Raw genomic sequence first — 13,330 nt, forward strand, 5'->3', positions numbered from 1 at the left:
TTTTTTCCTCAGTCAGGGTAAATTGAAAGGATTAGGTCCCTCTTCTGTTTCAATGCATAATGATGTTTCCTTTGTTTTGGCTTTTACAGTTACATTCCATTAAAACTTGAAAAGATAACCAACATCTACTATATCCCATATTTTCTGAGCTTCAGGCAGTTCTTTATTTATTTTCTGTGTGGAAGGGAGGGGGTTGAGGTGTCTCCATCACACTGCTGGATTTCTTCAGTTGCCCAGGCAGCAGTGGGAATGGGGATGTCATACTGTAGATAATACCATGAATACATTCATCCCTGATGAGCTAAGCTGTACCTCCAGGGCAGTTTAATATCCTACCATTTCATACTTGTTTTGTTATATTTTTAATATTCTTGTTCCTGATACCCCTTCTGTGTTGTGTTTAGTTCACATCACATACTTTTCAGAGGTGTAGTAAAAGTAAAGAGTGAAATAAAGTGAAAATGAAAGGCAAATAAGATAGGTCTCCCACATCCAACATATCCATTTAAACTAAGTAGAAGAGATTTTCTGACATGTTGTTAAATATGTCCTAGACATGTGTTCTATGCTAGGACAAAGAAAACAAAATATATCTGTAGTCTTTTCCCATGATAGCTTGAGTGACTTGCTTTTCATCCCTTGAATTCTCACCTCAAGCTATAGCACAGCCACGTTGCTCACAGTGTCTGGAGTTTTTACTCCAGGCTACATAAATTTGCACCTTAATGTTAACCACCCACTCAGTTGGTTAGTTTTGGATTTTAACACTACAAATAATAATGAGACAACTTCTGTCTGCAATAGGCTCTATGAAAATAACATTTTTTTTTACTGGCACAGCATTGCAGTATTTAACCAAGTATATAACGTGTTTTCTGATGTTTTCTAACGTTGAGTTTTATTGAACAAGCCAGCAAACCTTACTGAAACACTGCTTAAGGCTTTTCTGTACTAATTTTCAGAAGTATTTGTTTAAAATGTAGTCTGCCTCTTTTGTGCATTTTAGTATGTTTCATGCTTTTATTTAATTTATTATCTCAGGTGGGTAGCTGTGTCAGCATGCGTAGGCTGCAAAGGAACAAGTAATAGATTTATTCCATGCTGAAAAAAAGAAAAGATAAAACACAACTTTTGGGCCGAAATGTTGTGTTTTTCTCTTTTCTTTTTTTCAGCATGGAATAAACCTATTACTTGTTTAATTTATTTACGTTGCTTTGAGTTGTTCCCGTGAACAATGTAGCCATTTGTTAAGAGATTTCATGTTCATGGATTCTTCCTTTGACTTACCTTACTGTAATGTTCTGTCTCAATCATGGGATAGTTGTCAAAATAAGACAAATACCACAGTCATACCTGCACATTGTGTAAATTATAAATAATGCAGATAGACCTCACACTTGAGTACAGACTTAAAAATCAATCAGCATATTGAGCTCCAGTGTGCTATTATAGTTGTATAACATGTTGTAGTGAGCCTTTTCTGTCCTTTTAATTACCCCTTTATAATCTATAATATCAGTTTAGATCCATTTATTTTCTGAATAATTATAGTCCATTGACATCTGAGGTCTTACAGTGGATTAGAAAGCATTTAGATTTTTTTATTGGTTTCTTTTATCTAAAGATGATCCATAATTTGGAGCAATCACAATGCATGTTGTCAAGTCTTAAAAATAAATAAAAGGGTGTCTGGTGCTTAGAATGGATTCTTATCGTGCATCTTCCCCCACAAGATACTTTATGTACCGTGAGTGAAAAGAAAAAAAAAAGAAAAAGAAAACAAAGGGCATGTTTGTTTCACACTGGGTGTCAGACACAGATCAAAATTAAAGGTTTTTGTCAGTCTGTGAAAAAAAATCACACACAAACAACAAGAAGGCCCTCTTGATCAACTTGGACGGACGTTTGCCTTGACAGAAGAGGAGAAATGGATTTAGCTTAGGCTACACTTCTAGAATTTGTGATTTTCTTCTGAGCAATACATGTATTGTGAAGTGAGCTGCATTCATTGTCCTAAAGCTCCACATGTTTTCTATTTTTCTCAAGGTCTAGCGTGATTTACACTGCAGCATTTCAAACGTGACATCCAGTGTCTGGATGTAAATCACTTTTGAGGTCTACTGCGTCTTAATTCTTAATCAAACTGTATTTAACATTTACAATTTTTTGCTGTTGAAAGGATGTGTCTTGAATATTATTTTAATTCATCCATTTAAATTCTAGTATTACATGACATGATCTGCTGCGACAAAGACAGACATTGTTGTGATTTTCATTTCACAGATAACTTGCTTCCACTAAAGGGGAAACTGAAAATGCTGTGACTCTCAGAAACTATGAAATTGTTATTATCATTTATGTTATAAATGTCAGGAAGTTTACCAATCTTTAAAATGTGGAGGCTCTTTTTAACTGTTATGGCAAATATATATATTTGTGTCCCTGTTTTTATTAAAAATATATTTTAAGGTATAGTGTTTTTTTCCCCTACAGTTTATTGGGGGTACAATTTAACAGCCTTCATTTGCAAAATGACTGTCGGTGGTAGTTGTGACATTTCTGGTAGAGAATTGCTGTAAAAAAATCTTAAATTTAAGGGAATTACTGTAGGTAGAATGTGGGAAAGAATAGGAAATCATTCCAAACTAGTAGGAGCATGCAGAATAACTAATTCCTTCCTTGACATTGACGTCTGGTGTTTAAAAGAAATAACAGACAAAATCAATAAATGGGCTAGGCTTCTCTTAGATTCAACACAATGAAAAATGAAGCCAGGGACTGCAGGTGTTCAGGCCCTGTGAGAGTGTTTAGGATATTTGTAATAACAATACATTAAAATGTCACCTGTGTAAATGATTAATTGGATTTGCCCGATTTGATTTTTTTCTACATTGTGTAATTGTATTCTAGTCACGCCTGTCTTTACATGTAAAATACATTGATTTAAATAAAACATCACAGCCCACACCACTGTCCATCAGGCCCAGTGCACTAAGCTGTAGTCTTTTGGCATGACAGATGCAGCTAAAATACAAAAGACAAATAAAACATAAGGACGTTGTCAAATGAGTGCGAGGTTATAAAACAAGAGATATTTGCCTACATTCTCTTTAATTATTAGGTACACACAATACATTGCAAAAATACTTGACTTGTTCCAAAGCCCAGGCTCTTGGTAGTTTAGGGTCATAATAGGGTTTGTTTTCTCCTGTAATATTAAAGTCTATAAAACACCTTTCTCGTTAGCTTTTGGGGTCTGAGGTGTGTTTTACCGTTTGTGAAAGTATTCAATAATTAAGTATAAGATTTCTGTGCGTGTATCCTTCCTGGGAGTATGGATTGCCTCTGCTAAGCAAAAGGAGTAAATTATGCCTTAGGGCAAGATAATTGGCTAATGCAGTTAAGAATGTTTGAATTGAGATAGATGGTCAATATGGTTCTCCTTGAACACTCAGACAGACACAAATGATCGCTGTTTGCCTCTAGTTAAAAGAACTCAGGAAGTACCTGATTAGTTTTAATTAGTGTATTGGACGAGTTCTCTTTGTGCCTTTGATGTTATTGAAGGATGTTTATTGTTTTTATTTTCAGACTGCTTAATTATCTGGGGAGTTTCAGCCTCCTTCAGTATACTTATCAGTTGGAGGAAGAAGTATTTTTAGACTGTGACCTTGACTTTATAAGAGTCAGGTTAACACTCAGCAAGAGGGGACTTTTTGCAAGAGGTCAGAAGCCAACGTTTTGCAAGTTTTAAGCCAGTCCCCAAAGAGCTGCAGTCTTCAGTGTTCAAAGGCTTCTGCATGAACATACAAGAAAAAACAAATGAAAAAGAAAATCGTCAAAATACTAAGTCTGGCTCTTTAAATATAGGGAAGTGCTTAAAGGAGTTAAACCAGTGGGATTATATGATGGATTTATGATGCTTGGTTGAAGTTTTATTTATTGTGTGTGTGTATGAAGCATCATTTTAGAATAGAGTTCTTTCTGTCACCCAGGTTGACATCCCTTACATTGCAAATTGTTTTTGAGTCTCTCATCTGATTTTGTGAACACAGTGTTTTGTTTTATGTTTTATTTAACCTTTGAGATGGATTAGTTCATAACTCATTATACTGTCCTTCATTAGGCCAAGGTTTATACTTAAGTGTGCTTAGTGTTTTCAGCAATAAACTGGTAAATTGTATTAATCTTATTCTTAGTAAATACATAATTCCAGATGCACGTAATCTGGTAAAATTGTATTTTTTCCTTACATATGTACAGTACGTATTGCTAAAGGTAGTAATTACTTTTCTCATCCTTTAATATTCATATAGGTTCAAAAAGTCCCTCCACAGACACCCAGATACTCTGGGTATGTGCAGTTTTTTTAAAACTGACTTTTGTTGTGTTGCACATTTTCAGTCCCCAGGAAACTTCTTTCATCAGTGCAGGAACTGATGAAGAGGGTCATTGGAAAATGATCTGCAACATCTAAAAGCCACCAACTTGTTGACAGTTCTGGCATGGCCTTTACCTTGCCCTCCTCCAGGCCCTAGGATTAAAGTAAACACCAAGACCTATCCGATAGAAATCTGCTTGCTCTTGTAAGCCTCTGTATATTTGTACAGGCTTTTCAGAAGCACTGAGAAAAGACCTTGCATTTTAAGAAGTGTTCATTTTACCACTGGAAAGTCAATATGAAGCTTCTGCTTTGTGTTTTTAAAGAACATGGACTCTGATTTATATGGTAAACAAATTAAGCAAAAGAAAAAAAAGCTGACAAACTGTTTGGCCTTCCAGCTATGAAGTGCCTGAACAAGAGAGGTGATCATACATACAGTGCCATGCACACCCATTGGTGCCAATGTATCTAAACTGACACATAAAAGCATACTGGTCACTCTCCTAAAGATTGAAAAGCTGCTGTTTCTTCAGCATGTCTCTCTAGTGTGCTGTAGAAACCCTTTTGATGAGCAGACCAATATTTTACTTAGCAGTATGGCCTCATTAGTATTGATAATGGATTTCAGAATGGCTGTTAAGGGTGTGGAACCCTCTTTTTTATATGTCTGAATGAATTATTGGCACGTCTGTATAAATTTGAAAGTAATTTGCCATTTAGTCTAATCTATCTTCCACCAACATTGCAAGATCATATGATTCATTCCATAAGATTCATTCCATTACCCTTCTTAATACCCCATCCTGCAGCTCAGAATGCTGCCAATTTGTTTTGAAATTCCAAAACAAAAATAAACAGATTAAGATGCATAAAAAGCAGTTCAGCTTTTGCCATTTTTGTGGTGAGCTCACTCCTGAAGCGCCTGAGTTTCATCCCAATTTAAAAAAAAAAACACTGCAGTTGGTTCTATCCATTCAATAGCTTTTTAGCCAGCAGCTTTCATCCTGATTTAAATCTGTGGTTGCTTTGTATTCTGTCAGCATCATACATCTTTTTGCTGAATGCAGATGGAGAATGTGCCACTACCTATCACTCTTCCACACTGTGGGATGCAAACAGACTACCAATTTTAAGCTGCCAATACAAGAAAGGTTAAAATGTATAAGACCCCACAAAGCTACTTCAGTTTAGTATTTGTAAAATTATGTGTAGACCAAATTGTGTAGACCAAACACACGAAGGTGGGTGCCCTTGATTACACGACTTGCATATTTGTGCCCTTCATCAGAATCCATTTGTTAGTTATTAGAATATGCTGCTTCTGCATGTAACAATTGTTGCATGTACAGTGTAAGTTGTGTTCTATATAACTGTAACGAGATCACATGAGAATACCGAATCATCTCTGCCTGAAATAGATCAAAGTCTCTGAAGAAAACGCTTTCTGTAAGAATCAGTTTGGCACGGAAAATGAAAGCGACATAATATTGACAATATTTGAAAAGGGGATGAAAATGTTTTTTTTTTCTTTTTGGTCCTTATACAGGGCATGACTTTAGCTTTCTCCTTGTTTTGTAAATTCACACATTTGAAGAATTGTCTGTGTCATCTCTGGTGTTAAAGGAAAGGTGTGCATTTGTTTGCTGAGGGGTAAATATTTGCTCTGGCTTTGCGAAGTGTTAATTTCAAGAGTGTTATGATGAATAAGAAAGATATGGATTATCACATGTTATCTTACAGGTGCTGTTGTGGGTTTTGTAAAATTGAATTGAAATGTGTTGTTTCTAGAGCTGTGGCAAGTTTTTGTGTGACTGAAATGCATTTTTCTTATACCTAGCTTCAGTTGCTTTGTGTGTTTAGGATCACCATTTTATGCATTACAAGCCGTAAAGGGCTTTATCTTGCTTGATAACATGCTCTTGAGACCTTGTATTGGGATTCAGGGTACATCCTTAATCCTCTACACAGAATATGCTGTGATTTCCAACAGAATCGTAACTTATTGTCTTGTTATTGTTGCATCGCTTAGAAGTAGTCACATTTCCAGTTTATTGAATTCAGCCAGCAAATTCTGATGGACTTTCAATAAACAGGATGAACTCCTATTAATATTCAGATGAGCCCAGTGTGTTGGGAGAGCGCCTGCAAGCACATTCTGGGCACAGAAATGAAACATCTGCTTCACACCTGCGGTTCTAATAAAGCTACCAAAGTTACATAACATTATGGTGAAGGCCAGGCTATGCTGGTAATTGATTCCCCAGTAAAGGATACTTAATGAAATACTTCAGGGACTTAAGATATACTTTTTTATTTGAGAAATATACAACCTGATTGTCTATAAGTTGTTTCTCCATTATTTGCAAAAAGTCTGCCAAGTTCAAAATATTAATTTGGTTTTAAAGAAGCATTTATGGTCATGAAGTACCAGAAGCATTACGTTTTTTTCTCTATTTTGTTGTGCTTTTGTGTGTGTGTGGATCTTACCTACTTTTGCTTCTTTGCCAGTGAAAAACAGGCCTCAGGCAGTGTTACTTTGTAAATTATTAATTGCAGATACAGGAATATGTCTGGAATTCTGAGAACTGTTTTCCTGTCAAGACATCTTAACAGGTGCCAGTGGTCTTTTTTTTAAACGTCAGGTGCTGTAAGACATCTCCAGAGCGCATTGCAAAGTGACATTGACACTAAAAGAAGGAATGTCCGGAATGAGAATGCTCCTAGCTCCATCTCTTCCTGGTAACCTGTCAACAAATCGGTCTAGATTTCTTTAAGCATTCAGATGCTGTGAAGCTATAGAAGAGGACCAAAACACAATGATACCTAGATAGTAAATGTAAAATGATCATTTAAATCTAAATTTCATAATTTGATCATTTAAATTTAAATTTGAAAAAATGAATCCCTGCATGTGATAAAGAACTCAGGTGATTGGTATATATACTGTACATAGAAAAAAAGTCAATGATTTGCTTCAATCTTTTTCTCTTGTCAGTTGAAGGTCTGTTATTGTATCTGTTTTTAATTTTAGCTTTCAAACTGTTTGGTCATCGGAAATGGTGTTCAACGTTTCATTTCGACAGCTGCTGGTTTTTTTATCTTTCACTCTTCAATTGAGAGTGATATGTAAGTTGTAGAAAACCTACTGTATACTTGTCTTTTATAAGACATTGAACAGTACAAGGAGAAAAATGCTGGAAGAAATGTAGCAAAGCTTTTGACATTGTGTATTTGCACTAAGAAGAAACCTATTGTAATACTTTTTTATTTCAATACATTTCTGTTCATTTAAATATAATTAAAATGTCAAAAGTGATTCTGCTGTAGACATCCTAAATCCTCCTTTATTCTTTTCATATTTATTGAAATTGAAAGTTAATTATTCCTTGCATAAACGTTCCTTCATGACCTATGCATGTTTATTTTCATCACTGTATGATACAGTTCTGTAGTTTTAAATAAATTCAATATTTGAAACCCTTCATTACATTTTTATTGCTGTGGGCATATATTGTATATTTTTACTATAGCTAATGCAACATTCTTAAATACTTCAAAAAAACTGTCATGGCTTAAGTAACACTGACAAGTTAAATAGCTGGCTGGTAATTTATAGAAATATATTTTCACTGCCTGCTTAATATAAAATAATGACTTGAGCTACTGTGGGATTTGGTAACTTTCGGGGAGTCCTCTTAGATATGGAAGAGCAGTTATGACATCTCCCAGTGACAGCAGACAAAAGAAGAGAAGCACAACGTATGTTCTGCAATGAGTGAACAGATGTGAAGTGACTTGTCTGTCATACAGTTGGCAAATAAAAGTAATTGTTTTGTTTGATTACTGTCCCCGAGTAACAGATGCCTAAAGGAGCAATATTTAAACTGTATATATAATCTCAAAACCAAGAGGTACAGGATAAATATGTTTATATGTACAGGATTAGCACTGTCACACACATCCTTCACTGGACATGCATAGACTATATTTGTATGAATATATTTTCTTATTAATGAGCACATAACTGAATTATTTTGTGTTTTGTCAATGAACACATATTACACTGCAGACTCTTAAAGGACCAAAACTAGATGAAGAACGGAACCTGAAGAGTTCCTCTCTGCACAGTTTAAATTAGATTAATTCAGTGCAAATTGCATTCACAGGAATACCTGTTACAGCAGGTGATGTTGCAGTCTGTGCGATGTTGCAGCAAACTAAAACATTTTAATTAGGCTTATTTTATGGAAAACAAAACTCATTTACATACCGGTACATACAACACTAATCTATAGAGTCAAAGTGTGCGATACCTGTGGATTGGTCTCAAAGCGTATCCATCAATGTCCTATGCATATCCATCTTTTTATAGAGTAGCCAGTTTATAGCCCTTTATTTTCAAGTTTGCTCTTGCTAATTTGGAAGGCTGTAAAATGAATAGAAATAGATATGCAACCCAACAGCATCCCACCCTCATTTCACTGTGCTGCTGTTTTGCTTTTTCTGTGTAATCTTTCACTTTTGTGTTCCATTTTTAACACAGATGTGTTTTTTGCACTTCATGATTGATGCTTTGCTAATGCTTTATTTTTGTTATCCATTGTTTCACAGATGCAGATATACTTTTATAATTCAGACGATTTTGACAGCTTCAGTACTGCTGTTAATGAAAAACGAATAATAGCAGCAATGGCCGTGTTCTTCCAGGTAAGCCTTTCTATATTCTTTTTTACAATTTCAAATAAATTGAATAATGCTTCCCGGAAATTAGGAAATGACATAGAATTAGTGTTGAAGTTTGTGTAAATGCAATAAAATTATTGTCTTTTCGCTCTTAAAAAAGCAGTTGATTCTCAGAGTCTCATGGGACTTGGGGGGAAAAAAAAGGAGCCTTCTCCTTCTGTAGTGAGTGTGATCTGTTGTACAGAATTTTTTTCACTCCATTAAATTTAAAGGATGGAGGATAAAACTATTGTCAGCTCAATCATTCTGAATTGCTGGGATTAAAAGTTAATTTTGTGGCATTGATTGCATAAGTAGGCTTTTACTTGCGCCATTACCTTTCTTTTAATACTTTACCATCAGGCTTTGGCATAATCCCGGGTCTGAGGCCCGTCTCTGCCCTTTATACATAGACTGAATAGTAATGGCTCTCCTCTTTCCATCATGCATGCTGTCGGCCTCTGAGAGCATGTGGCATTACTGTGGGTGTGAGATGACGTTAGGCTTGCTTCCTCCATAAAGAATGCATTTCTTAAAAACAGAGAAACAGTGTCAGACAGACACTGATACTTAAAATTGAGAAGCTGAATTGCCTTTTCTTTCAAAAGTCTAAAACAGAATGCATTACACCACTGTTGTCCTTAATTTCTATATTCCCAACCCATCATCATGAAATAATTTATCAATCATAATGATGCATAACTTAAAGCTTATGTTCGGTCATCAAACTTTTAACATGGCATTATTGTTACAGTACATCAGGAAAAGCTGATCAATCAGAATAAGAAGGCATAAGACGTCAGAGTATTTGTCTAGCATTTAAGGATACCTGCTGTGTTACAAAGTGGCTTAGCACAAGCTCTAACAGTGAGATAATGCCTATTCAGCATTCAGTAGGCTGCTGTTTTTTCTCAGAGCTATTGTAGGTTCAGTAGAGTGATTGGATATAAGGATTGAAGAATATGGACTGAGGATCAATAATTGTATTGTAGTTCTCTGGAGGGCTACATAGTGCTTCAGGTCAGATGGATATTGTCAGGTTCTGAGCTTTTGATATCCTTTGTGCTTCTTTGCAGTAGCAATGTTCTGTCTTCCTTTAGCAGATAGATTAAACAGTATGAGGTTTTTTAAATTAACACAAAACTTTTGAAAATGAAAACACAGCTTTATGTAATGTTTTTTTACAAAGGAACAATGTTTTTATAGCTGTTAGAACTGTTGGATTAGGAAATAAAAACCCACTGTACTATCTGCCAGTTTGATCTTTGTGCTCATTTATCTCCAGCTTGTGAGTTTGTTACCTGATGCAGAGAGGCTGGACAGCTTCTTTCAGTGCTATTGTTTGTCATGGTGAGCTGGGCCAAGCAAGACTGGTGAGCCTACTGAGGACCATTATTACGATGAACTGTTGAAAATGCCTTGAAAATTGAGTTACATGGCAAGAATTACCTAAACACTCTTTCTGGCTTTCTGTAAATACAATGGTGTTATTCTGTAAGATACAACTGTTCTATTTTTTTTTACATTTCACTGGTCTCCTTTGACTGTAACTATCGTTATATCTACAGCTACTCTGTCTGATCTTCTGTGGTGCGTGTACCACAAACCCCAGTGTGCTGCATGCTAAGTAAAATGCTGGCATGCCTAATGCACTGCACTATTTTACACAAAAACAATTTCAAATGGTTTAGCTTTAGTTTTGTTAAAGAAATGATAAACCCCAGATGTGTGGCCATTTTCAGAAAGGTTTCTCTGTGCTTTTGTAGCCAGGAGAAATGTAATTGCATCTCATAATACAGTAAGTACTTTTAGAAAAGCATTATTTAGTCATCAGCTTCAACCACATTAATTTGTCAGCTGAAACATTCCAGCTTAATTTAAATTGAGACGATTTCTTTTTTTCAGTAGACTGTCCTATGTTTTAAAGGTTTTATATCCGTGAATGTTTTCACAGTACTTTTGGCAAAAGAGAAGATTGTACTATGTATTAAAACAAATGTAAATCTTTTTCCCATTTTTCTGAATGTCACTCTTGTAGTTAAATATGTTTCGTACCACAAAAGGAAGATCCAGAGTCATTATTTGTTGCCTCAAGCCTTTTGGTAATTATATAACACTCATAAGAACATAAAAGGGTTAGAAATGAGAGGAGGAAATTTGACCTGATTTGCTTATTTTATTGCTAGTAGTTTAATGTTCCAAGAATCCCATCAAGGCCCCAGAGTTTCGACCACATGGACTTTGTTCCAGACCACTACACCTCTCTGTGTAAAGAAGGGCCTCTTGCCCCCTTACACCTGCTAATCTTAAATTCCTTACTTCTACTGTTGCTTATTTTGACTACATCCGTCCAAGAGACTATTGTTGACTATTCCACTGTTTTTGTCATTGTCTATTCTTCTGATTCACTAGTTTATTGTGTTCCCACCCCCTCATGAAGTTAATGAAAAATACATTAACCAGAAGCACTCAGTGGACTGATGCCTATTTTCAGCAGAGTTCCTGAAGGGATTTCCTATCTGAGATTAGGTGGATGCAGCCCCTATTTGTCGAGCATAGATTTTAAACCGTATACATAATGAGGCAGTGTTACAGTACTGTACATAATGGAAGAAGCTGGAGCAGAGGTGCTGCTAGCTTGGAAACTCTTTGACAGAGAATAAATGTGTATAGTATGTGAACTGAAGCCATTTCCTTGAGATCCATTGACAGCCATATGGTTTGCAGTAATTAGTGTTATATTGCTGTGTGCTCTAGATTGAATTGATGGGGTGTTGACTTTTAGTTGGGAAACTCTCACCCTTGTTTAAAATCAAGTGTAATCAACACACAAGATGCTGTACAGTAGATTACCTCCTGAAACAAAACACGAGAGCAGAGAATATAATTACGAGTACACAGCTAAGTATGTTGATACGCAGTGTTCTGCTGTGGATGTGGATACATAATCTTTTTGGGACTGAGAATTTATTCATTAGTGTAGTTTCTAATAAAAACAGAGATTATCAATGGGCATCCCTGTTGATGTTCAAAGCCAATGTGCTTTTGAATGTGAACAATGAGAAGGTATTTCCCTAGTTCATTGTGGCTCTGGCTGCATTGATTGCATCACATCACTTTTAAAAATAAATACTGTTGCATTTCAGTGGATATGTGGTATTGTGTTGTTTACAGCACAGTGTGGTCTTGTCCTCCCTTTCCTTTAATGCAAAAAGTTTGGGATCTAACTAGTTCTCTTCTAGTGGCCCCTATGTGTTCCATCAATCACTGGGCCACTTGGCTGCTGTTGTATTGGTAGGACTGTCTCTCGTGCGTTGGGATTTAATTCATCTTACCCTGAATAAGCACCATTTTTACATAGTCTGTTGAGCTGCTCAATTGTCCTTAATCAGAAAATGTCCTCCTAACTTCCCACTTGAACTTGCTGTTGCTGCAATTAAGTGGATGCTGGAGAGGAGAATGTACTGTTTCTGTTTGCAGGAGATTATCCCCACTTTTCCTGTCAATATCTTTCCCAAAGTATAATAGAAATTTACTGTATATCAGGTGCATAAGAACTTTTACAAATGAGAGGGGACCATTCAGCCTACCTGCCTCATTTGGAGTCTTGGAGTTAATTTATACAAGTATACAAGTACAAGCTATTTCTTGAAAAATGTTCAGTATACAGCTTTGATAACATGGGTATTGTTATTTACAACTATTTAACTTTTTAGCATTGTTAATATCAAAATTTAACAAGGTGTGAAGCTGGGCACGTGTTTCAATGTTGATTCTAAAGTCAGTTGTACTGACCTTGTCAGATCCTTTGAGGATTCTGAATACTTGAAACAGGAAATCTTTCAGCTTCACAATACATGACATTACTTTCTTTTTGGGGTCACTCTTCTGTGGACTGATTCCTGAGAATTAATATTGGTTTATTCTAGGGATGACCAAGACTGTACACCATGGGTGTCAAATGCACAGCCTGTACTAAGCTCATTAGTTTCTGCCCTTGTGGCGGTTGCAGTAAGATCCATGCACCAGGTTTCAGTGTGAGCCTGGTCTCAACCTGCATTGCCCACAATTATAGCAGATGTCACCTTATTGAAGTTACTGTATCATTGTCACAAATACAGCACTTTCTGTAGATCTCTCCCTTTATCCAGTAAGTGCCCCTCTTTGAGAAAGTCACAGATCTAGTTTGACAGGGCCGTGTCTTTGCATGAAAAGCTCAATAAC

General features: G+C 36.0%; 1 protein-coding gene across 1 annotated transcript in view; it reads left to right on the forward strand.

Moving 5' to 3' along the window:
• ptprga (protein tyrosine phosphatase receptor type Ga) overlaps positions 1 to 13,330 on the forward strand; it is a 259,162-nt gene that overhangs the window by 174,328 nt on the left and 71,504 nt on the right. The window contains exon 5 of the mRNA XM_015347265.2: positions 8,996 to 9,091. Within this exon, the coding sequence (XP_015202751.2) occupies positions 8,996 to 9,091 (96 nt within the window). The remainder of the gene's footprint in view (positions 1 to 8,995; positions 9,092 to 13,330) is intronic.

Source organism: Lepisosteus oculatus, chromosome 4 (genome assembly GCF_040954835.1).
Source record: "Lepisosteus oculatus isolate fLepOcu1 chromosome 4, fLepOcu1.hap2, whole genome shotgun sequence".
NCBI classification, from domain to species: Eukaryota; Metazoa; Chordata; class Actinopteri; order Semionotiformes; family Lepisosteidae; genus Lepisosteus; species Lepisosteus oculatus.